The sequence below is a fragment of the Salarias fasciatus genome, chromosome 12 (assembly GCF_902148845.1).
Source record: "Salarias fasciatus chromosome 12, fSalaFa1.1, whole genome shotgun sequence".
Taxonomy (NCBI): Eukaryota; Metazoa; Chordata; class Actinopteri; order Blenniiformes; family Blenniidae; genus Salarias; species Salarias fasciatus.
Genome location: NC_043756.1, coordinates 28,462,131 through 28,488,336, shown reverse-complemented (window position 1 = coordinate 28,488,336; position 26,206 = coordinate 28,462,131). Strand labels below are relative to the sequence as shown.

The window sequence follows — 26,206 nt, the reverse complement described above, 5'->3', positions numbered from 1 at the left end:
TATGAGGCTCTTTTAGGTTCTGAATGAACGATATAATCAGCATATGGTCCATTCAGGCTGATTTCAACTGATCTCTTCCTAAAATCCATAAAACATCAGAAATGAGCTCAAAGTCACAGATGTTAATCTCCGTACCTCTTGAACAGTGTTTATGTTTGAAGTGTGTATCAGTGGGCGATCACGATGAAGAGTAGACATAATAACGTCTGGATTTAGTCTGCAGTGAGGTGGAAACAGATATCTTCAGACATGCCTGTGAAAATCGGCCACAGTGGGCGACGTTTTCATAATAAATCCAATCAATGATTTGTAGAAACGCTTCTTGAAGAGAAGCGTCCCGTTGTAGAAACTTGGGAAATATTGGACATATCTCTGAACTCTACTGTCATGAGTGACGTTAACCTCACATCGCTCTGATCTGACACACATTGCATGTTCTGTAATCTAATATCTTATTACTTTATAGCCGACATGTTCCACTGCCCTACTGACACATCCCAAAATATCCAGGTGGAATGCAGCAGCCTGTGATATTTTCTCCACTCTGGAGATTGATTGAAGCTAGAAAATAAATTCACCATCCCGTATTTCTTATCAGTTTGTTTCTAATGAGAGATGATTAAAAAGAATTTTGGTTTCATAATCCACAGATCATCAGTGTTAATCGACTGTTTATGCACACTTTAATAAGATATAACAAATTACTATCACTGCAAACATGGTAATAATTGTAAAAACTGAAGTGTACATTTGACATAAACGAAACAAGAGATCAGATAAACAAATGGAAAATGTATAAATATGCAATTTAGTTCACAGGCTGTTGAACCCAAGGACACTCATTCTACACAATGTTACAGGAGTTTAAAGACAATAAATCTCTTTGGTTGATTAATCAACCACATTAGAAGCAGAGACGTGCACGAGTAAATCCGAGTGACAGTTAAAAGATGCAATCTTTCTCAACAGCTCATGATTTCCACCTTGAGAAACGTAAATCTGCGATTGTTTTCCTTTTGTCAAATGAAGGAGTGCTGGATGGTCTTTGTGAGACGAACAGAGATGAAATATCCACATTGTGAGCTGGACAAAAGAAGGCTTTCAGTTCTGACACCAGTATTCTTGAAAAAGGACCTTGAAGTGATTCAAACTCCCAGGACTTTAGCTCTTTCTGAGCTCTATTAGGATGGAGGTAATCTTACAGAGCATGAGCCCAACTCAACATGTTCCGGCTGAGAACCGCTCTCAACTGGGGGAGGTTTTTATTAATCCCCTCAAATTTATGAAGAAAACCGATCTAATGCCAAGATTTAGTTTTACCTTACAAAACCAGATCAGTTATTTGGAGAGACTGAAAAATGTTCATAAATGGCTTCCAAGATGGGAACTTTCCAGAATGCAACTCCATCTCTGTGGAAACAGGAGAAAATGCGACTTTCTAAAAATGCTCAGGCTCCATGTTCATCTAAATGGGCCAAAACATAATTTTTCAAAAATGCTCTGTCTTGTGTAAATGGCGGGAAACGCAACTTTTTGAAAAAAGCCAGGCTCTGTCTCTGTGGAAACAGGAAAACTTTTTGAGAACGCTTTAGTCCCATTTCCAGGTAAACAGAGGGAAGCGCAACTTTTCTGAAACGTTGCCGCTGCGGATACAGCTGTAGGTAACAGTTCTGCACATGCTCAGTAGATGGACACCAAGAACAATGATTTCCTCCAGAGTGTCAGGACTCCCAGTCCAGATTCTCCTGGTCCTGGTCTCGGTCCCAGTCCAGATTCTCTTTGTTCTTTGTGGAGTTTGGAGTCATCTGTAATAACAGTGCAGGCTGGTCGTCCATCCACGTGAATTTCCAGGATGGTGGAATGAACACTTGTTGTCATCGACATATTCATGGAAGCTGAGAGACTCTCAATGGGTTTTTATTGCTGAAACACTCATCTTTAAAGACGACATGAAGACTTTACCCTACAATCATGTTGCCCGCCCGTCTTGGAGGAAATGTGCACAGCATCAGATATAAAGGAAATTTCTTTTGCGTATCTCCAAACCGCAAGCAAACCACATTTCTCTATAAAATACAGTGATTTATCTCCAAGTGAAAACTATTGTGATGAAAACTAAATGCCTCAAGGTGAAAACCAATAAACAAAATGAGCTTTCACTTTTAAAGAACCAATAACTAAATCTGTCTGGAGAATGAATCAAACCAAAGGACATAAAAGTGTCCAAACTGCTGAAGGAACGGGAAAAAAAAATGGGCACAAAAGAGAAAAGCTGCTCACTTTACTGCACTCAGACACATTCTAACCACCCAAAATGTCTCCGAGGTCAAATCCAAAGACAGCTAAACACCAAACCACTGACAAACACAGGAGCAGCGCGGTTCCTAGGATTCTTGTTTCCGTTTCAGAAAACTTCCGTTCTGAAGTTCCGAGCAGCAGCGGATCTTGTCCCTCTAATTCAAGTATTAAAACACATATTTTACCAGCTGGTGCAGATTTGAGCCTGGCCCTCTCCTGCAGGTGGCGTGCTTCCTGGTCACCGCCCTGCTCCACCTCTTCTTCATGGCCTCCTTCTCCTGGATGCTGGTGGAGGGCCTGCTGCTGTGGAGCAAAGTGGTTTCAGTCAACATCAGCGAGGACCGCAGGATGAAGCTCTACTACGCCATCGGCTGGGGTAACCGCCGCTCCTCCTCCACTGGGATCAGAGGCAGGACCTGATGGGACAGACGTGGGTTTGTTTGTCCAGTAATGGACGGCTGACTTGAATTCCACTTGATGCCTATGAAGTGAGTTAGAAAGATGATTTTCTAGATTACCTTCAAACCGGATTGGATTGAAATTGGAAAATGGAGTTTTACGGGAAGATGCAACTTTTTCCATCTCCACGGAAACGGAGGAAGACTCAGTTTTCCTGAAACACTGCAAATGCACATTTCTCAACACTGCGTCTCTGATGCCATGAAATCTGCCTATCTGACAGAGGAAGATGAGAGATGAGGAGGAACCAGTGGTCAGTTGAAGAGGTCCTGTGCCTTCCCAGTGTCTGGGGAGAGAAGGGAATAATTGCACCATATGCATTAGACCCAAACTGGCCCTTTTCCTCCTCCTCCTCTGTCTGAATCTCCAGACACTCCTTGGAGAATCAGTATTAACATCAATTGTCTGTTATCATCCATTTATTGGCTTCACTGACACTTGGTTCAGAAGTAGCCTGAAGTTTAACAAACACTACAGGTGAGCATGTGAGCCGCTTGTATGAGGTTAGAGCAATCGAGAGAATCAGATATGATCTCTTTATAAAACACATGTGGAAAAAATTATATTAAGGCAGAAAATCCAATCAAGATATGAAGACTTGCAGTGTAAATGTGGACTTTGTTACTGTTAGTAATCTATATTCGGTGTTAAAATGTAAAGGAAAGGCTCGGTATAGAAGCGTCCATTATGTACGAGTGTCCTTGTTTCACCTTTTTTGAAGTTGTATGGACCCAGTGATCAACACTAATCAGACTGGTTCTGAGAGCTTTCTCTTTTCTTTCTTTCTCGGTAAGCAAAGGTATATCGATAAACTGATTTGCTGTTCACCTTTGGTCCTCCAGAGTGCGTCTCAGATACCAGCGATCCAGTTTCCACAAAGAGCTGAGGAGTGCGTTGCTCCGCGGCCTTGGAAACCATCAGTCTGCCCATGATTTAACACTGAGAAAGCCCCTTCTCCGCTTTAAATAGCAATGTGACTTCTGGCTCGTCTGCTCTGCCATGTTTTCCTCCGTCAGTGCGACTTAGTCAGCAACGCTCGGATGGAAACTCGAGGTGTATTTTTTACCGGATTCACTGGAATAATCCTCTGATGAGCAGGTGAAACCTGCTTAAGTGTCACCTGAATGCTGCTTTGAGGAGAGGTGGAAATGTTGCTGAAGCAGTGCCACGACAGGATTCACTGATGGTCAACTGAAAAATCCCCTCAAACCTGCAGATCTGATGAGTTCAGATTAGTCCAGTGATTGTTCAGCCTCTCACCACTGAGGAAATTCCTCAAATCTGCAGGTTAAACAACAATATTACAATATTTAATAAGAAGGTTCAGAAAGTTTTGACCAGCTCTTCTGTACTTGACAAATCAAACCCAGCTTTCTTGAAGCTTCATTTGAATTGTTTTTCCATCACCGCACGATGTTTTCTTCACATTTCACCCTCCGCCAGCTGTCAGCACATACATCCCCTCCTATCAGTGTCTTTCAAACAACATGAGATGTTCTGTTACGTGGAGCCGCTGCAGCCTTCACCCATTTTTATTTTACATCAAACATCCTGCAGCTGCTGTGTTCCCCACACCGAGCTGCCAGCCTGTGTGTGTCTGTGTGTGTGTCTGTGTGTGTGTGTGTGTTATGTCGAGGGTGCATACGGCCGTACAAACACTGTTCCTCAGGTGTTCCTCTCAGATTCTTTCCCCGCTCAGACTAAACAGGCACGGAGGACAAAACAGCCCCAATGTTGCATAAACACGTCTTTGAACGCTGCTTCTTCTGCTTCTCCTTTTTTCTTTCTTTTTCTTTTTCTTTTCTGTTTGTTCCACGTTGTTTTTCAGGACTACCTGTTCTGATAGTCGCTGTAACATTGGCCATATCAGTGGACAAGTACAAGGCGGATGATCACTGCTGGCTCAACGTGAAGACCGACACCATCTGGGCCTTTGTGGGACCAGTCGTGTTTGTCTTGGCGGTATGTAAACTTGTGTGTGTGTGTGTGTGTGTGTGTGTGTGTGTGTGTGTGTGAGCGAGCGAGCGCGGCCTTGTTCTTCTATTCCTGCAACTGATGGAGAAACAATGCTTATTCTACTGTGACTGTCGTCAGAGCTGAGTTCGGTGAAGGCGAGGGGAGGGAAGGGCAGGCAGACAGAAACCACATCAAACCTGCACGACATGAACATAAGTTAAAGTCAAGCCACCTTGTGATAAAGAGACTGTTTTCCTGTTTTCCTGTGTGAAGCTGAGGGAATCAAACCTGCAGAACCAGGCTCAGCGGTGGAGACTTTCCAGGAACTTTTCTAGAAAATGTTGACACAAACTGATGTGATGTTGTTCAATCAGATTCAATTTGAAACAAACAACAGTTAAAGTCTCACTAAAGTCTCACACTTTTTTTTTTTTTTTTTCCCAACAATCTAATCTCGGATGTTTTATTTGAAATGAAGATTTATTTGAAGTTTTTACTGCAGGGTCACACATTCCTTCACACGTTTGTTGTTCACTAACAATCTTCCTGAACCTGAGCTCTACTTTAAGTGGCTCCGCTGCTGCGTCGCTCCAGGGTCAGGAACGCTTCCAGCGAAAATATTCAGTCAAATAATCTCTGTAGATACTAATAGTCCCCCAAAATAAACAGAGAAGGCATCTACTGATTTAAATGGATATTTACAGAATCACCAAATAACACGTCATGAAACCGTTGAAAGGTTGACTGTTCTTTCCTTGTGAAGTTTTAAAATACACAGTTCACCAATATTTATTGCAAAAATCCCAACAGCTGTTTAATCGATGAATAGACCAATACATGACCTGGTTCATGTACAATTAGCGTTTAAACTATCCTGAAACACTGAAATAGTGCGTGAAAGAGTGAGAAACTGTTTACAGCTCATAGAAATTGGACTTTATTGTCATTTTTTTCAACATGTGCAACTTTGACTTTAAATCTCACCAAAGAAAATCAGATTTAAAAAGCTTTTTCAAGGCTTCCAGATGTAGCTAACACTTAGCTGCTAAACGATTCGCTTACAAAGAGAAAAGCAGTTTTGGCTAATCTGACCTTTTTTTTTTTTTTTTTTTTTTTTTTTTTTTTAATCTTTTAGACCAGGAAAATAACTTTTCTTTTAAATCTGAAGCGGCAGACAAACTGACAGTATTAATGATGTGTGTATCAGATCAATGTTGAGCCAAAAATATCTGCATCTGACAGAAAGTTCAAAATATTTGATTAAAATGGTGTAGTTTTCGGCCTTGTGATGCGACGCTGTGTTGTGTGAATTAGGCATTTGTCAAAAGCATGTGAAAGCTGAATAATTGGCAGTAGAAGGGTTTGATGGCGAGCTGCGAGCCGTGCGAGCTCTGCTGTGGTTTCCAGCCGCGGCAGAGGGAGGGAGCGATTCTTCCCTCCTCTTCTCTGAGGCCAAGTGGATGTGCGGCGCCGCGTCTGCGTTCTGCCGGAGGCCATGTTGATGCTGTTGTCCTCTGCCTGCAGGTCAATGCGGTGGTGCTGTGTCGGGTTGTCATGGTGACCGTTTCCAGCGCTCGCCGGCGTGCTAAGATGCTCAGTCCAAGCTCGGCATCAAAGATGCAGACCTTTGACCTCACCTGGTGAGATACAATGGCCACTCTAGCTCCCTCGCCCGCTCCCTCTCTCCTCCTGCTTTTTGTGCGCTCTCTTTCATGAATCTTTTTCTATCGGGCGCCCACACACACACACACACACACACACACACACACACACACACAGACATGCAGCCTTACTATTTCCTCTTTATTTGAGAGAGCCTCAGTCAATGGAGACAGTGTGAGAGATTGGGGAGTTTACTGTGGGAGTTGTGAGAGCTTATCATTTTAACACCTGGTCCCAGCACAGCTGTGTGTGTGTGTGTGTGTGTGTGTGTGTGTGTGTGTGTGTGTGTATGTGTGTGTGTGTGATAATAATAATAATAATAATAATAATGACACAGCTATTTTATCATCATCTAATCACTTTAAAGTTGGTGTCAAAATTACAAGTTTCTGCTTCAGTAAAACAACAGTATTTAATCTGAATTATAGTCAAGTGCTACTCTGCATTAATCTGCACAGCAGGGGGACAAAACTAGTGTTGTAATACTTTGGAGCGGTCGGCGGTCTTGGTTTTAAGACCACAGTTTCAGGTTCTTGGTCCTGAGTCTCGGTCTGGAGTTCAGAGGTCACATGCTAAAGGGCGTCTGCAGCTCTTAGCTAGGCTAACTGTTGGAGCAATGTTCTGCTGGTGTGATTATCAGCTGTTGTCTGACCTCTAAGACGTACGCCACGGAGAGTTTAACTAGCCACCAGCCAAAAGACGTGGAGGAGCCGGGTCCCCCTTGTGGATAAAATTTCAAAAAGTGCAGCATTAGCATACTTTAGCATGTCGTAGCTGTCAACATTATCAGTGACAAAAAAACACAACAAGAGCAACAGCAAAGTGAAAAATGTCACAACTTCCCGCCATTCACCGAGGGAGCCTAATTACCGAGGACCGTCTGAAGGCCTTTTTGTAACACACGTAAATCCTTCTGCTTTGTTAAAGGGCCTTGCTGCTCCGGCTCGCCTCGCAACCCTTTCTGTCGCTCTGCTTTCTCTGAACTCACATCTCTCCTTTCATTTATCATCGCAATACTTTCATTATTTATCGTGAAGATGAAGGATAAGGATGTCCGTGTGGAGGAGAGTCAGAGTCTCGGCATTTTCTGTCCTCCGTTGGCTTCACACCTCAACCTGACTCCGTCCACACCGTCCAGCCAGGAGGCGTTCTGATTTCTGCAAAAGAAAAAGCAGAATCATGTGAATGAAGTCAACATGGATTATAATGTCAAGAAGTTGAAGATTTCACAATATAATCTTTAACCTTTTTCTCAATTTTTAACCTTTTTCTCAAATTTATGACCTTTTTTTGTTGCTTTTTGATGGAATCTCTGCAAACTCAGACTCAAACTCAGTTATTAACACAATATTGCATTTTTTTTTTTCTCCTTCATTTCTTGCTACGGCAGCCATTTGTTAGAATCTCTGTGAACCAGAGCCGCAGGGATTTTCTGAATGTGCTCATATTTTTTGGTTTAAAAAAAGAAACGAGTGTTGATGTGAAAGGAACAAATGGAGGGTGAAAATAATATTTATTTCTTTGGAGATATGCTTTGATTAGAGGACTGGTTCAAGAAAATTCAGGATGTCTATAAAATGGAAAAATAACTCTATGAAAATGTAAAAAAAGGGAGATCTGACCGATACCAAAAGTGGACCTTACTTTCAAACACCCCATGTGCACGGCAGTTCAAGTGACAAAGCAGAAAAGTTTAATGTTCACATGACAACATTTTGAAAAGCTACATGAAATGTCAGAAATGCTGAAGAAACACTTTGAACATCAACAGTGGTGAGCACAGATGTTCATACGGACAGTAGACCAACTCTAGAGCTGCCAAGTCCAGGAGAATCTGGACCGGGAGTCATCACACTCAGGAGGGAAACATTGTTCGGACTGTCCATCTACTGAGCATGAGCAGAAGAAAATATTTACTACAACCAACAGAGAAAGTTCCACCTTGGAAGCTGTTTCCAAAATGTTAGATTTGCAGTGTCTCGGAGCCCTGCTGTCATGTCATGGGCCTATCTCACTGGTGGAGACGTCGCCTCAGCTTCCACGACTGATCAGTCATGGCAGCTCGGGAGACCAAATGACGGCCAGCTCGCTCATCGAGGCGTGGGTCAAGCAGCATCGTCGCTGCAACGTTTCCACAACGTCTCCTCAGGCTCCTTGGTCTCCATTAGGTCTCGGAGACATCACAGAGATGGAGAACTCAAGGAGACATCTAGAGATGTTTACGAGGCCTACTGGAGACTGGACAAAGGTCTTTAAACAAACTGAACCTGTTTGAGTTTCCTCCCAGAGACGTGGTTAGTCTCCAGGAGCTGTTGCAGAGACGTCTCTGTTCCAGCGGAGACTCCAGTCTAGTCAAGAACAGTGAGGAATACCCTTAAAACAGACATCCAGAAATAATGAAAGCTTTGCAATTTCACTTGATGACTTTGTTTTTTTTCTTTAGGGCTTTAGGGTGCTTTCACAGCAGACCAGAATTCCTTCCAGAGATAGTCCGCTTAGTTAGCTCGGGTCTGAACCAAAGAGGTGAACTCTGGCTCTGGTTCTGGTATCCACAACTGCAAGTCCTAGACTTTCACTCTCTGCCTTCTTCTCCTTTATGACACCTACATTCAGAGAGCAACATGCTGGATTCCTCCTGCCTGCTCCTCATACCGAGCAGCTTCTCGTAACAAACCACCTGGTAAAAAAAAACAATCCCAACACAGCAAGGCTTTAATCTTGCTTCACTGTTCAATAGAAAACCACTTCTGTGAAACACTTACGTTAAAAAAAGAAGTTAAAAGACAGATAAATTGATGAATCCATATGTTCACCGTATAAATTTCACTTAATACCCCCCCCAAAAAAAACTGACCCCGAGGCTCTCCTTTCCAAAACTGTCATCCACATATTTAAAATCTCAAAGAGCTACATTATGTCCATAAATAGTGATGATAAATGCATTTATTATAAAGTTAGACTTTCATCTCAGTTCCTTCGCCATATCTAAAATCCTTAATGTTTCACTTTAGAAGCTTATTAGTTTGTTTTTTTTTCCTGTTCTGAATGTGATCCGCAAAGTTTGGAATCCTTTTGCTGTGTGTGTCTATTCATTTCATTGTTTAGTCTTATTTCTCTATAGTTGTAGTTGTTGATTTAAACATGTTTCTGTATTTGTTCTACAGTTTTGTGACGCATGTTTGAATCATATTATGATTCTATTACATATTTCTTTAGGAAATACACTATACAATAGGGGTCAATAAATCCCAGAAATCCTCTAAGAAACATTCAGTTTGTTAAAATTAGAAGTGGTGAAATATGTGTTATTTTGGGCTGAATTTTAACATATTCCATCATGAGTCAAAAGCATTTTGAGTTGAATAAATGAATAGAAGCCAATTTAAAACCAACAAATTCCTAAGCGAATAAGTCCAAAAACACCGGCAGTTTTGACAAAACTGTTTCTGTCTTTCGTGAGAAAATAGACTTGATGTTGAATTTTCAATTTTTTTTTTTTTTTTTTGTCGTCATTTCTGTGAGAACCTCAAGCAAGATTCCTTTTTAGCTCTTCTGTATTTGGGTGCAAATCTCAGACCGAGATATCTGAAGAGCAGTGTAAATAAAGCCTGAGCGGCAGCGGCTAGACACCACTCCAGGTGAAGTCACCCAGATTACCTGATCCATGGAAAAATAACAACAAAACGCCTCGTCCAGCCTGTCCTGGACACGGCGTGAGGATCCTGGGTGCTCCTGTGAGTGTTGGTAACGTGTCGTGTTTTCATGCGCAGCAGCTCGCTTCCATCCTCATTTCGTTTTTGCACATTGATGGAAATACCACAAAGCAGTTTCCATCCTCCTCCTCCTCTCCTCCTCCTCCTCCGTTCGCCTGTGTCTCTTCATTCCCTCACAAACAGGCTGAAAGTACGTGTCTGTGCCAGCTCTGAAGTGTTGCGTCAATTCAGGAGATTAGAGGGAGAAAGAAAAAAAGAACGACTTTCAAAAATAAAAGAGAAGAGAGCGCAGGCTTTGTCCTTGCAGACATAGTGCGGTCTGAAAACTCAATCTCTCTACCCAGGTGCAGCAGTGTGACAACAATGGTGCTTTGAACAAAGGCGAACCTTTTCTGCCTTTGCCCCGTGAAGCGGTTATTGGCCACATAAGCACCGGGATCATTGAAAGCAGTGATTGCGAAAAAGAACGGGAGCATGGCTGTGTCAAATCTGCAACCGTGCTCCGATCTCTGAGGAGGAAAATGTCATCAAATTAACTTTCTGCCTGTCGGCGTTCACGTTTCTGCAGCCTGCATGTCCCTCCTGTGTGCATGTTTCCTGGTGTATTGGTGTGGCTGCAGCTCTATTGTTAGGGTGGGTTGCTGGCTCGACTCCCCATCTCTCCCCATTCCACATGTTGAAGTGTCCTTGAGCAAGATGCTGAAACCCAAACCGCTCCTAGTGGATGGACTGAGCAGGTCGTTGACTGTATTTTCAAGTGACAATGCAAAACTTCAGCTGTATTGTGAGTGTCTGTTTACATGCTTTAGCCTCCATCGTCATGTAAACAGGTGAAAATGCAACTTTCTGGAAATGCTCTTTCTACCACACGTGCATGAGCAGAAGGGCAATAACAGTGTTTTCCTACAGAGTGTTATGCTCTCTGCGCACACGTAGAGTAACCACTTCTTCTGCTCTATCCTGGATGCACATCATTTTCAATATCTAATTGAATTCAATTCAAAATTTTGTTTCCCTGTGTTTTCACTTTAAGTGTTGTCGTATAAACGGGGCCAAACAGTGTTAAGGCGCTTCGGGAGCTGCTCACGCAATGGAAATGCCCTGTAGGAGTGAAATCCCCTCAGTGTGTGTGTTGTGTGTGTGTCTGTAGGGCCGTGACCCGTCCGGTCCTCATCCTGCTGCCCGTCCTGGGCCTGACCTGGCTCTGTGGGGTGCTGGTCCACCTCTCCGTGGTGGTCGCTTACGTCTTCATCGCTCTGAATTCCTTCCAGGTAAACTCATGCTGTGTTCACACCTTCTGGTAGGGATGAAAAGAGAACTTGAACTGAGTTCGGTCATGTCTTTAAATCGCAGATGATCACACTTACATTGTAAAATTCGCTCATATTTTTGCATTTTTGTTTCAGAAAAGTTTTGAAAACGATGTTCGTTTCCACAGGAACAGCAGTTTCATGTAATAAAATCAACTACAGTTTACACTGTAAGCACTGAAGCTCCTTTCAGCTGTGTTTTCCTTTATTTTTTTTTCATCGTTTTGGTCCACTCAGCATTGGTTGTTTGCAACAAAAAAAAATGTGTCTACAACATTGCGAGTATGTTCACAAAGTTCCATCTTGGGAAGCGTTTTCATAAAGCTGCATTTTCAGTGGCTCCGACACCCGAAACGCCACGAAGGTTTTGACTTGAAAACGCCGTCGCATAAACGTTTTTCAGTGTCGGTCCTGACGCTGCAGGAAGAACAAAGTACATGTGCATGAATTAATACTTGAGTTTTGTGTGTGTGTGTGTGTGTGTGTGTGTGTGTGTGTGCGTGCGTGCGTGCGTGCGTGCGTGCGTGCGTGCGTGCGTGCGTGTGTGTGGTTGTGGGAGGCATCAGCCGGTGCTTTGAACGACAGGTCAGACCACATCTACCTCCTCTGATAACGCTCACTTCCTCTCTCACACTCTGTCGGACGCCACCTCTGTCTTTTAACGCTCCCTTTCATTTCTGTGCGTCTCCTTCTTTTCTCTGCTTCCCACTCCTGTCTCGCCCGTCCCAGGTTTTTTGAATTAATCAAAATGAGCTGGCCCCTGGGTGACCCCCCGAGAGCTGCTAGTTAATTTAGATTTACTGCCAGTGTCCAGCTGAGGGCAGATAACGGTACAGTAGGAATTCTTCCTCGTGGAGGCAGGAGGAGGAGGATGAGCCAACTCGTCTTCTTCGTACTGAAAAATAGTGAAGAGCAGAAAGTGAGGGCCAATGGGGGGAAACATGGCCAATACCATCCAGAGGTAGGATGTGTACACATCCTGGCAGCCATCACTTTTAGACTGTGTGTATATATAAATGAACTGTGCAGTAAATTCAACATTATCTATAAGCAGAACACTTTTAACTTTAACTTGATCTGATTTGTAAAATCTTATACATTAAAACTGAAATTTGACACATACTGAGAAATGTCTTATCATAATATAGGAATGCTATACTGATCAATTGTCACGAGAGGCATTTCCTCACCTGGCCCTCCGCGACTTTCATTTGTGGACTTTATTATAACATATTGTCAAATTCTGACTTTATCACAGATCATATACTAGGTTGCATTTCTTTTGATTTTGGCAAAATTAACACTCCAATATATTCAGTAACTTCCTCCATGTTTTAGTTCTTTGGAGGACTCACCATCGAACCGCTTCATCGTAAACACAAGAAAATGAATTATGGAAGCAATATTCCACTTTGTTCTCATGTAAACAGTGAATGAAACATGAAAAACCCTGAATCGGAACAATTCTGTTCACTCAAATCACCTGAAAAATGCACAAAAACTGATGGCCCTCTCTTTGCTGCATTCAGTTCAGCAGGCTTAAAATCAGTGAATCGGAGCAAATGTCAATTTTGAGACACTTTGGGCCACTTTTTTGGGTTTGCTGTTGAGTGCAGATACATGTATGCACATGCAAACACACACAAACCACACACACAGACAATGGCTGTTTTATAAATTATTTATCAGTATTGTTGCATTTGCATAATCTGTAACAAAGGTGGACAGAAACCGTCTGCAATGATTCTTTTCTTTTTATTTCAACTAAAACATGCCATTATAAATTTTTATGTTTCTAAAAATGCATATTATTTTTACACTTCCTATCTTTAATCCCTAATCCCCCTGTGTCTGTGTCTTCTGCCGTTTCTGCAAACAGGACAGTCACAAAAGTTTTGTTTGACCAGAAGGAGACACAACACTGGCTCAGTAGCTGCTATCATGTAGCTTGAATCTCAGGAAGTTTGTAGTTTTATCCAACTTTTTTTTTTAATGAATAACAATAAAAGCACAGATGGAGTCGCGGTGAGATTACTGCTTCTTAAAAAAACGTCCTTCAGTCCTCAAATCTGCACTGCGATTACATTCTCTGAGATTATAAACATAATCATGCCGAAGCTAATCAGAGCACTTTGACTCACATCGCTGCTTTAATCACGAGGACTGAAATGAGATGAATCCCTCTGAGTCGCTCTTGATTTCTCACATCTCTCCTGTGAGGGTTATAATCTGAGATTCAGCTGTTCCACTTCATCGTAAGTCTCAGAAAGAGGATATTTTACATCAAATGTGGCAGATTTTCTTTAATAACTCGACAACATTGTCACTAAATGCAAATAAAACAAATGCAATCTAATGGTAAATTAAAAGTTTTTCATGAATCCCTCCAGCAAAGCGCCTGTCAGTGGGAGGAAGATGCTCTATAATCTGAATGTTAGTGCTTCTTGAAGGAAAATAGTGATGGTGCAGATCTTCACCGGACACTTAAACATCATAGAATGCTAATGCTAATGCTACAGTCACCTGGTAAGATGACAGTGAACAGTTACTCAAGATTCAAGATCTTTACATGTTCAACACGGGGTCAACGGTGCAGTGAATTACTACAATTAAAAGTAGGCGAATTACTGTCATTCCAGCGGAGAATTCAGTGTTTCCGAGCTGTGGTGCTGCGACTGCAGTGACACAAACACATTTCTGCAGCTTTTCTTGACAAGCTTACAGAAGTTGTTTGGTATTTCGTGTGAGAAAAGAGACGGCTCGGGCTGGGATTCAGGTTAGCTGAGACTGAAGCGAGGCTCCAGTCGGCAGGAAGAGAAAGCCATTCACATGTTTAAGAGTCTGAGGAGGTATTTTGCAGCACACGCTTCTCTTTCAGTTGATGAGGAGAAATAGTTTGAGGGGACAAGAGTGGAGCACTAAATGGACTCGATGAAGATCCATAAAAGTATGAATGGATTTCTTTTTCTTCTGGCACATGTTTCTTAATGTACCTCTCTCCCCTCCGCAGGGTCTGTATATCTTCCTGGTCTACGCTGTTTACAACAGTGAGGTAAGAAGGCATTCAGTCCATTGTTCGGCCGCTGTCACCTCTGCTGCGGCGTCAGAATGCAGCTTTGTCCAGTATGCGAGGCTGGCAGCCCTCCGGGACAAACCCGTGGGAGTAAAGACTGCTTCTCATTTAGGTGAGGAATGCCATAAAGAGGATCAGAGAAAAGAGAAAGGCCTTATCTTTCACGGTGAGTGAGCAGCAAACGCCGCAGCCGTCAGAACGGAGAATAAATCTCCGTTCACTGTGCCGAAGCTGATGGAGCGCTGATGTTCTTCGCAGAACTGCTCCCAGCCCACCAGCTTCCTGCCCTCCCAGAGGGCCCCGGTCACCTCGTGGGGCCGCGCTCCGCCCACGCCCTCCAGCCCGGAGACCAGCGAGACCTCGGGACCCACCAGCTCCACCTCCACGTCACTGGTCATCAAGAACGGTGGGTCAGAGTCAGACTGGGACCATGTTATCGTGCAGAACAGTAGGACAGCAGGACCTTTCACTGAAATGCATCCAGTTGTCGCGCAGCTCTGGTTCATCTGCAGGTTCAATTCCACATTTCACCGTGTCCACCATGTGTCTTTCAGCAGGACACTGAAATAAAATTAGCTCCCAGTGGATGTAGTGTCTATGGTGGTATTGTTTGTGCAGTGATGGCCTGGGGGTTTGAGAAGCGGACTTGGAATCGGGAGTTCAGAGGTTTGAGTCTCACTGCTGATGTGTCCCTGAGCAAAACCCATGACCTCCGTAAGCTCCAGTGGCTGCACCTCCACATCCTACAGACAGGATAGATCAATGTTTTTTTTTTTTTCAGTGAAAGAAAACTCAAGAACAACTAGAAATATATTAAGTTCCTCGCCCTCCGGGGCTCAGCCCCTCATTAAAGGGAATAAAGAAGAAAATGGGGGCAAATCTAAAAAACATGTCATGTAGCTAAAACTGCTCTAAGCATGACAAAGAGCACAGCCGTGAACAGCTAAATAACTAAAGAGGTGAAAATAGCCAAGGTGCATAAAATCACTGAAAAAGACTCCATCTCTATGGAAAAGGAAGAAAATGCAACTTTCTGAAGACATGAGCTGATGGACAGTAGCAGCAGTGTTTGGAGTCTTGACTCCCAGTTCTTGCCCTCCCGGGACTTGGCTGTTTTAGAGTTGAGGTTCACTATTAATGGCAATCCAACTCGGTCAAATGTCTGTGTGAATAACCATGTTGTCCCATTGTTAATGTTTATAACACACGCACATAAACAGCCAACAACACTTTTCTGAAACGGATACAAAAAACAAAATGTAGGTGTGTAATATGGGCCTCAGTGAAAGCTAAATTCTTGATCAATGATTAAATAAAGCATGACTGGCTTCTTTCACCCTGTCACGGACCCTAAAGTACCTCTCAGTTGTTTTTATCTGTCACACATCTGCATCAAGCACAGAGTGTACCCGATGAGCTTTCTGTGTCACTGTCCTATATGGTTTACATTATTTTTTATCGAATGGCCTTTTAAAATCAGGACATCAGAGCAGAGGAGTGTAAAACACGACTGCCTGAAACTTCACCACAAAGCCTGATTGTGCTGGAAGCAGAAACTTTTCCAAACATCCATTGATTAACGCTTTCATTCACCGTGCAAAAATATCAGAAATACCCACCTGAAAAATATAGATGTTGTTCTCTTTTGTATCATATTTATATTCTGTGTGCTCAAAGATATAAGAGTTTGACAATAAATGTGTTGAGTTGCAAATAAGAAAGGCCTTGACTCAGTATGTGTTTATGGCTGCAGCTCGCGGCGCCGCTGATCTTTGTGTGCCGCTCCAGACTTTTTTTTTTTTCTACAAACTGAATTAAAGAAGTAAAAATGTGCTTTGTTGAGTGTAATGCAGCAGACCGAGTGATGGGGGAAGAACCAGCATCACAGAGTCAGAGGTTCCATTGATAGTTTGACCTGAGGGGGGCAGTAGAGGGATGGACACAGCCCAAACAGCAGGGAGGCACAGCGACAGGCCTCTGGCTGTATGTGGAGTGAGAGGGAGCAGAAGCTCGGTCCAGGTCTGCCAGCAGTCTAAACCTACAGCTGCTTTATAAGAAAATGATCCAGAGTCCTGAACAGCCCTCACTGTGTCAGCCTCTGGAACTAGGATCTAATCAAGTGTGTAAATTCTAGCTTGAATTTGATCCATATTCTGTCTAAATGTTGAAGACTTCTTGACTCTGAACCCCAGATTGTTACTAAATGCAGCTGAGCAACTCGCCGCCAGTGAGCGTTAAATGGGTAAATGTGACTTTCCGTTCACCATTATTACCATCATAATAACTTGATTTCATCTTTGTATCTCTGCTGACACAAGGCAATGAATAAATCCCTTATTGTTTTGAGACTGAAGAAAGCTCAACGTTCATGTGAATCCACAGTGTAAACTCTCATCTTCATTCAAATTGTTTGCATTTTTTGTTTGTGTGTTTGACGAGGCTTTCTTAGTGACCTGCTTTACTTGTACAACTGTCCTTGCATTTAAAAACAAAAAACAAACAAACCAAAAAAACAATGCCAATCTTCCATTCAAAGCTTCATTTGTTTTGGGTTTTTTTTTTTTTTCTATCTTTCAGAGAGTTTCAGAAAGGAGAGCTTTGTCAGTTTCTCTTTGAAACCAACAACAGGAACCCAAGTAAGCTGCACACACACACACACACACACACACACACAAAGAAATCAGCAGCACAGTGTAATCGATCAATCTGCAAGTTGAATATTAATGTTATGTTACTTTTCTGCTCAAATAGGTGGTGCAGCTCACAGGATTCAAGCCTTCAGGTATTCATGTAATTTTTTCTTCGGATTAACCATGTGTGTGAAAATAGATAAAACAAATCCTTGCACTAACAGATCTGTAACCACTTCAGAAAGCTCTAGAAATTGTAATCACCAAGCTTGAATGGTAGCCAGACATTTAAATGAGGAGAAAACAGTCTGAAAATGATGCTGGAAGAGAACAGAGCTTCATGAATTATGAAATGCAGAAAGTAAAGCTGGAGGTTAGGCAGTAAAGTGGCTTGAATGCATTAAAACACAGCAGTTGTTGGTTTTCTTTCTGTCAAGAAAGAGCAAAATAGATACCAAGAGCAGCATGATGAACATCAGGTTTAGATCAGTAGACAACAGCAACAATACAGTAAACAATCAACAATACAGTACACACCATCAGCAACAATACAGTAAACAATAATCAGCAACAATAAAGTAACTAAATAATACAGTAAACATTACCAATACAGTAAACATCAGCAACATTACAGTAAACATCAGCAACAATCAGTAACAATACAGTAAACATGAACAACACAGTAAACAATACAGTAAACATCAACGACAACACAGTAAACAACAATACTGTAAACTTCAGCAACAATACAGTAAACAATAATCAGCAACAATAAAGTAAATAAATAATACAGTAAACATTACCAATACAGTAAACATCAGCAACAATCAGTAACAATACAGTAAACAACACCAACACAGTAAACACTGCTACTGCAGGTGTGCCTCCCACCCTGGGTAAACAGTTGTTCTGCACATGCTCAGTAGATGTCCTGACTCCCTGTCCAGACTCCCCCGGTCCTGGGCCTGGTCCCATTTCGGATTCTCCTGGTACTGTTAGTTTTAGAGGTAGTTTTAGAGCTGACAGTCACCCATGCTGGAAAAGAAGTAGCACAGCAAATATCATCCAAATCACATTTACCATCATCTGTAATGCTCTTCTCTCCCAAACATGCTTTATTTCACAATTTAGAGCTTTAAACATATGGAAATGAAAAAGTCTTCACCTTAAAATGTGCACAAGGTTTACATATTCTGTTTGGATGCAACTGTCCAACAGGAAAATGTGTGATTTTCAGCTTGAACGCAACACTCATGAGATGCAAACAGCCAAAACACAGCAGCGTTTACGTTGTCTTGAGTCGGAGTAAAGCAGAAGTAGCGTGCACTGTCCTGGTTTTTACAAACCATCTCCGCTCTTGTTATGGGGGAGATGTGAACGTCAGCGGCTCCATCAGACTGAAACACCGGTGAAGCAGCCCAATAGGCAGCCAGAACGCCGGCTCTCTATATGGTTTCTGCGGTGAGGCACTCCATATTGTTGCAGGATGTCTGAGACATTCAGGGAGCCGCCGTAAAACTGAGCTCTCAGCGCTGAGGTACATCCACGTCTCCATTTATTCACCGCCCCGTGTAATGAGCATGGTCAATGCCATCACCTATATGTTTCTGAAAATGGCTGCTTATTATCCTGAGCCTCCGTCATTCAAATCCCAGCATCCACCTGTGACCTCCTTGCCTTTGGCGGCTTTTTCCACAGCGGCCGTGCTTTGAGCTCTACCTGCTCTCTTTATCTAGCTCCAGATACGTATAGCATATTCACAGCAGCCTTGAGAACAAAATGAAAATAAGCATTTATGCTCATTGAAATTCCTCATTTGACACCTGACTTGACTTAATGAAGTGACTCATGTACTTCAATCAGCTTGCAATCATTTTATTAGTACAATGAATTTTTGTTTTTTTTAGACTTTTTATTGTACTTTTTACCGAAAACAAGAGTCTTTTCCATTTCAGAAGGATTTTGTTTTCAGCAATGGCAATCATCATGATCAACTAGTAACTTCAGGTTACTCGTCCCATCCTTTGAGAAAGTGGTATTGGTGCATTCCCAAACAACAAAAATAATGATAGAAAACAATGTGATATCAGAGAGGATCGGTCACAAAATCATGACTTGAAATGTCACAATAACAGCAGCCTCTCTGCTGAAGGCTGAACGGGTCTAAAACTCCCTTTCAATAAGCCATAAACAGGAATGCAAACTTCAGTAAATCACACTGTAAATCATTTTGCATAAACAAGGTCAAGGTGAGCTTCATTATCTCCGAGGGCCAATTTGTGGTGCAGACGGCAGTAAGACATACGTAACTGCTGCAGAAGAAAACATCATTCATACAAAACACAAACCGACTCGTCTGTTTACGGCTGTTGATCAGACCGACGGCGGATTTTAATAAACGAGTTCTTGTGTTTGCTGCATCTGTGCGTAAATGCAGAGGATGGCTGCTGCAGTTTTTCACCACACGTCTGGACACTTAGAAAAACAAAGTAAGAAGAGATTTGATTAAGCAACAATAAACATTGAAATAAACTCCTCACCTGTTTCCTGTGTGGAAGTCACTGCGGTTAGTCTAAGTTCATGAGAGTAAATCCGCTAAATCTCTTTTTAAATCCTGAGTAGATCAGCTTCTGTATGCCGATGCCAGAATACCATAGACCCTCAAGTGTTGCACCATTTTAATCTTTGTTAAGAAACACTGTTATTGACCAGAGTAGCAGGTCAAACCCTGCAAACAGACAGATTATCGTGTCTCTCTGCTCCATTTCTTTCAAGGTAAAACTCTGTTAAGAGCAATTTTTGTTTGTTTTTCAAAATATACACTTGAACTTACTGGACCAGAAACAGAAATAAAGCAGAGTGGTGGACTGGGATGAGTTGGGATTGGGCGAGATTCTGTCTCATTGTCTGTGATTACCTGTGTTTTGCACGACGTCATATCTGTGTGAAAACTGCGCCGCCGTCTTTTGTTTGATTGGATGTGCGAAGCGACACAACAGATGGTCCCCATATTTTTCCCGGGGGTTAAGTCGCCGTCAATGGCTGCTGATGGAGAAGCAGGAAGTGTTGTGGCGGAGTCATTAAAGGGTTTCAGCCGTGTGCGGGGAAGCGCCTGATGGCCGGTGTTCAAGTGCTGCTGGGTTGCTCATTGTTGACCCGCCAGACAAAGCAGAAGTTCTCTGCCTTCATCAGGAACGGGACGGCACCGACTATTCACCACGTCGGCCATTAACCACTCCAACACCTGCTCTCGCTCTCACTCGTCCTCTCGGTCCCCCCTCACCCCCCCCCCCCCCCCCCCCCCCCCCCCTCGGCCCTCTGTTTTCCTTTGTACACAAACACAGCCGCACTCCAGCCACGCCGTCACACAGAGGAAACATCAGGCGGCAGCCAGGAGTGACTCCAAACTCACATCTTTCTTCACTTCGTTTCAGGTTGCTGAGCTGCTGAGTGGACCCCCGTCCTCAACGGCAACGCATCACACACACACACACACACACACACACACACTGTCATCGGGAAAGAAAGGATGACTGGGGACTCACACACGCATGCGGCATGGAAGGAAGATGAATCTCCACCAGACGACTGTCTATCCTGCGAATATCGTGTGTTTTTTGAATTGCGTCAATCAGAAATGCACGGCGGTGCGTTCACTGTGCAGAGGAATGCTGGGAAGTGTGAGGGTGAGCGTGGATCGCTACTGTATGCATTGCTACTCTTCCTTTTTCCTGCATGAATGCGACTCGAAGTAAAGCTGAGTTTTGGATCCAAATTTACATGCAATTCACGTGACAGTTCTGTCAGACTTACTGAAATTCATGCATAATTCGTTCCAGATTCACTCAACATCTCCCAATAAAATTCACATTTATCAGGCACTCGAATGTCATGCCTCAGTCTAATATGTTGATAATAACATCTTTGTGTTTGTCTGTAATAAGCATTGGAGTAAAATTAAGTCAGCTGTGCACACAGAGAACTGGTCCTTTCCAGGTCCTTGTTTACACACATGCGCCTCATCACACATGCAAATTCAATTACAGTCAAAAACTACTCACATACACTCGGCCTGCCTATCAAGCCCTGTTTTAGACATGTAAATATCATCACACACAAGTTATTTGCTACTGTAATTTCCTCATTTGTGCACAAAAAATTCAAACCCTGGAGTTGCACGAGTGTGAAGAACTTCAGCATCAACACCTTGTAGTTTCACATACATAAAACAGGGGATGCATCAATACCGCCTGACATGAAGTAGCCAAAACTACTCTAACCGTTGAGAAACTTATAGTGGTTAGAAACAACAAAAGAACTACAGAGGCTGAAATGACCAGGATGCATAAAATGACCAAAGTGGTAAAATCAATGAAACATAAAAATACCCACATTTACAGCAGTTTGTTTTCTTTCTTTTTTTTTGTTTTGTTTTATGCCTTCAGACAATTTTTCTTTTTTTTTTTTTGGGCCATAAATGTTGCACAGCCCAGCTGCAGACTGAGAGACAGAGGTCGCCATGTGTCACCACATGCTGCAGCTTGCCGTGAACGAGGGCTTCAGTCACACTTTGAGCACATTTAGCATGTAGCGCGCTGCCGGATCCACGGTTCAGTTAAAATAATGAGCAGCACGGAACTAACTGCTGGTGAATGTAGTCTGTCTTACTTTTTCCATTGTCATTAATAATTAAGATTCTCTGAACGTCTCGTCCTCTCTTGTCTACCTTCCACTGACAATGCTGACAGATGGCATGACTTAAAACGAAAGTTACAAATGTGACTACAGTTCTATGAATCCCGGATGACCGCCAGAGGCAGTGCTTTAAGCAGCGCGTCTGGCGGTCAGTAGGGATGAAATAGAAGTCTTTGCATAGGAGAGCTTTAGCAAGCAGGTGTATGCCATACGGCATCAAACCAGAGACCCAATGCTGGTATCGGTGCATCCCTACATAAAGCATGACGTTATCTGCATACGTCAAAACCTTCACATTTGTTTGCTCTGCTGCGTGAGAGAAAATCCCTCAGAACAGTAGTGAGTTTAGGACAAAGGACTGTGTGGCTTCGTTGTTTCTTCGTGCTTTACCAGGAAGGTTGAGAAGCTTCGACACTTTATCGACACAGTGCAGAGATGGAATCCGTTCTGTCCGCTCTGCTCCTGTACAGGGTTTAAACATGACTTCCTGCTGTATTCTCCAACTCAACCTGCATGCTTCATGTGTAGAAATCTAGGTGGAAGACTGTTGGAGGGAAATGTCCTGCTTCCTCTTTTTAAGTAAAGACACTTTAAACTTTGGGAAATGACAGATTTAACTGAGATACTGTTGTTTTTTAGACCTTGTGAGGATTTTTAATGTTTTAGAATATGTTCCCACAGCCAGACAAGGATCAAAACTATGACTGCTGTATTAAACTGTGTGTGTGTAAAAGAGTGTGTGTGTGCGTGTGTGTGTTTGAGCTCTGATGTAGCACGGCCAGTGAATTTCGTGCAGAAAGATAGTCGACACCAAGCGGAGCTTTACTTTCAGTTTTATTGGTTTGATGCTATTACAATAAAATATATTTAAAGAAAAACAAACATGTTTCGGTCACTTTTTCTCTTCGGGGAGAGAAGCGCTTCAGGGTTAAGACAGAACAACTCACAGGAAAACTAAAATTTAGAAAAAAAAATAGAAAAAAAAAAAATAAAGCAATATCAAGAGAATCAGTTCCACAACAGTAGCGATTTGACCTCAACATAAAGCAGAGAACTTGTTCAGTAGATATTCACTTCACAACATAAATATACTGTACAGAGTGATCACACACAACTGGAGAGCCCCAGCTGTGTGTGTGTGTGTGTGTGTGTGTGTGTGTGTGTGTGTGTGTGTGTGTTCAGGCAGACATTCAGTTAAGGCAGGCGGAGTGATTGTCTACGACACCTTGAAATGGCGAGCGCTGCCGCGTGGGGGCACAGGGAATAACTGGAAATGGCCACAGTGTGAAAGTTGAGCTTAACTACGCACAAACACTCAGTGCTGTCCAGATCGTCGTCATCGGCGTGTTACGTTTCAACACAGGACACACTGCAGACCAGCCACGATTAAAATCCCAGCAAGACTCCTTCTCAGTGAGGGTTCTTTTTATCCTGGCCTCCTGGGTTATTTATATCTTACAGCTTTAGAATTGTCAAAAAATTAAATTTTAAACTTTCAATGTCTGTCAGGTCTTCAATATTTGCTAAAATAGCGTTTTTCTATCAGACTGAGAAAGCCGTGATTAAAATGTGCGGTAAATGTTGACCAAGGGCCAATTTGATTACTTGAAACTATGAAAAAAATTACTGTACATAATGCTGACAGCAAGATTAAACGCGATAGAGCTAGAAGTACTGGTGCAGAGCAAAACAAATCTGAATTTGGCAAGAAATCTAAACATGGCTAAAAAGTTCTGAATCCAGCAAAAGAAAAAAAAGAAACAGTTTAAAAAAAAAAAAACCTAAGAAAAATATGAATCTGAAAGAAAAAAAAGTCAGAATTTGAAAAACTTAAAATTGGCCAATAGTTCAGAAATTCAGTTAGTTCAGCAAAAGAAAAAACATAATTTAGAAAACTGAGAAATCACACTGAATCATGTGTCAGCATCAGCATCATGTCACCAGTTCAAATGCTATAATAAAAAATAAATAAATAAAAAATCAAACAAATCACACTGATTTTTCATGTTTTGATGATTTTTTTGCTTGCAGAAGCTTGGATTTTTTTTTTTTTTTAATTTTTAGAAAATAACATCCAAAAACAGTCTGGTCTTGCAGTACTGAAAGGCTTCACCCTCTCAGGTGAGCCCACATCCAGCTCAGTGTGTTGAAAAGTAACACAAAGTGAGTGTGCGCAAATGATGACTTGCATTTTTGAGGTGTTTCTTTTTTTCCCTTCAGCCATTGATCGTCAATAATAAATAAATTACAAAGAAACCAGACGTGGTCAAATGCACCTTTTTCCTCCTCAAGCTGTATGTTTACAGTCGAGAAGAAAAGTGAAGGACAAGCATTGCATATGCTTCCTTTTGCTTTTCACACTTAGAATAGAAAAAAACAAAACGCTGCCTTGTTATTCATCTTTTCCTCAACATTTGCACATTGATTTGTCTATTTTTCCCTTCTCTGTCGGCTCCTCTCAGCTCCGGCTCCTTTTTTAATTTTACAGCCACAAAGAATCTCTGTGTACAGTTTTTTTTCTTCTCTTTTCTTATTGGCTTTTTCTTTTTTTTTTTTCATGGCCTGCCGTCTTTTGTCCTTGTCCCACTCCCTCCCGTTGTTTTCTTGGCGAAGCGCTCAATGAACGACTGGATAAAAATCTGTTCTTTTTTTTTTTCTTAACAAGTCTGGTTTTGATATATCAATATATTAACATCTAAATAGAATCAAACAAATCTCCGCCTGAGCCCACGAGAGCTTTACTATGTGTAGGTCCAGTGGGGATGGAAATAAACAAATAAAAAATTAAGTGCAGCAATATGAACAGTGCTAACGCAGTCAGACGCAACCAAAATCTGTCTTTATCCAGAAAGTCAAACGGCCAAACCTTCACGACGGGACCAGAAATGACCCATCTGAACACAAAATGGTGATTTGTGAAGGGAGGCTACAAAATCTGATGTACAAAGTGCCGGTTAGCTCACCCAGCCAATGGCTGCATCCTGCCATGTGACGCTAGCATTAGCCGTCTTCCTCTGCCGCAGACGTTAGCATGACAGAACTGTGGAGACGTACGTTAGCTACGACGCAGGGTGCGATTTGTTGTGAATGTCAGGAGGTTGCTTGATGCTTTGTGCAACCCTTAAGAGGAAATAGATTAACTGGAGGTTTATAATCTCATGTTTTAATAAAAGTTCATTGAATGTCAGCGAACAAGCAAATTACATAAAAGAGTTAGTCAAGAAACTGTCTAATCGTATTTCAGATGTCATTATCACGTAAAACTGTTTCACTAGCACAAATATGATGTATTGCCCCAGGCAGAAAAGGACAATGTAAACATCAAACCGCTACAGAGTATTTGGGATGTGTAAGAATTGCGTTTCTGTTGATTCAGATGATGGTGGAGTCTTCACCGGTACTGTGGTCAATCTGACTGTGCATCAAGAGTACTGACTGTAGTTTACCCCATATTCCTGGAAAGCTGTGGTTCCTCACTCTGATAGAAACTGTTTATTCACTCTTTTTTAAAAAAGTGCCATTTTTAGGGATTCACACATTTCATCCCCATATAAATGATTATCCAAAACTGGAGAAAATTTACTGATTTGACTGATAAAAGTCGTATTAAAGATGGCCTTGAGTTGCTGGAAGTACATTTCAAAATGCATCCATTGGATTTTCTTTGAATGTTCTGCAAGTGAGGCAGCTTTCATCAGTGAGGCAGAACAGAAATAAATCATCTGGCAAAAGAGGCGGTTCTCAGAGTGAGGAGCTCCAACATGGACCTGATGGAGGGGAACCGGGTTCGGGAATCTGACCTTCGCCCCCATTAGGCCTGGCAGGTGCGGGGTCTGGGATTCTTTGCTCTCCATACTGTCCCCATGTGGACTAAACCAGACGGATTCATAGACTCATGAGGAACGATAGTCCAGAAAATGGTTTGACCCTCTCAAACCCACCCCTCCCCCCCAACCCTCGCTAACAAATCGCACCCAGTCTAGTCATGATTATAACGAAGCGGCAGTCATCATGCTGAAGGCTGCAGTCTCATCAGCTCAGCTGGGCAGCTCTCTGAATCATAGGAATCATACAACAAGTGGCCAAACAAGGGTAAAAAAGCAGGTGATGTTACTCTACAGGCTGGTTCGACTGCAGATGTTTGGAAACAGGGTAGAAAATCCAGTTTATAAAGGTCACATCAATGTAGCTCTGCAGGGTACGAAAATGTCAACATTCAAAATCTCAACACTACCTCGAGTACAGACGGAGTTTCACACTTCCAGACCCAAAGCAAACACGACGAGCCGGCGTGACGCCCGTCCATCTGCATCCTCCATCACTCTCTCCTCTCCACGCACACAGTCTCACCTACACAACCCACAGGCGGCAGAGCGACTCCGCCCGTCCCTCCCCTCGCTCGCCCCCCCT

The 26,206-nt window shown here is 42.5% G+C and overlaps 1 protein-coding gene across 1 annotated transcript in view; it reads left to right on the top strand.

Annotated features, from left to right (window-relative positions):
- adgrd2 (adhesion G protein-coupled receptor D2) overlaps nt 1-17,282 on the top strand; it is a 46,836-nt gene extending 29,554 nt beyond the window's left edge. Inside the window, exons 16-24 of the mRNA XM_030104933.1 lie at nt 2,521-2,674; nt 4,586-4,719; nt 6,238-6,353; nt 11,239-11,359; nt 14,409-14,450; nt 14,584-14,637; nt 14,730-14,877; nt 17,049-17,107; nt 17,223-17,282. Coding sequence (XP_029960793.1) covers nt 2,521-2,674; nt 4,586-4,719; nt 6,238-6,353; nt 11,239-11,359; nt 14,409-14,450; nt 14,584-14,637; nt 14,730-14,877; nt 17,049-17,107; nt 17,223-17,282 — 888 coding nt within the window. The remainder of the gene's footprint in view (nt 1-2,520; nt 2,675-4,585; nt 4,720-6,237; nt 6,354-11,238; nt 11,360-14,408; nt 14,451-14,583; nt 14,638-14,729; nt 14,878-17,048; nt 17,108-17,222) is intronic.
- The last annotated feature ends 8,924 nt before the right edge of the window (nt 17,283-26,206 follow it).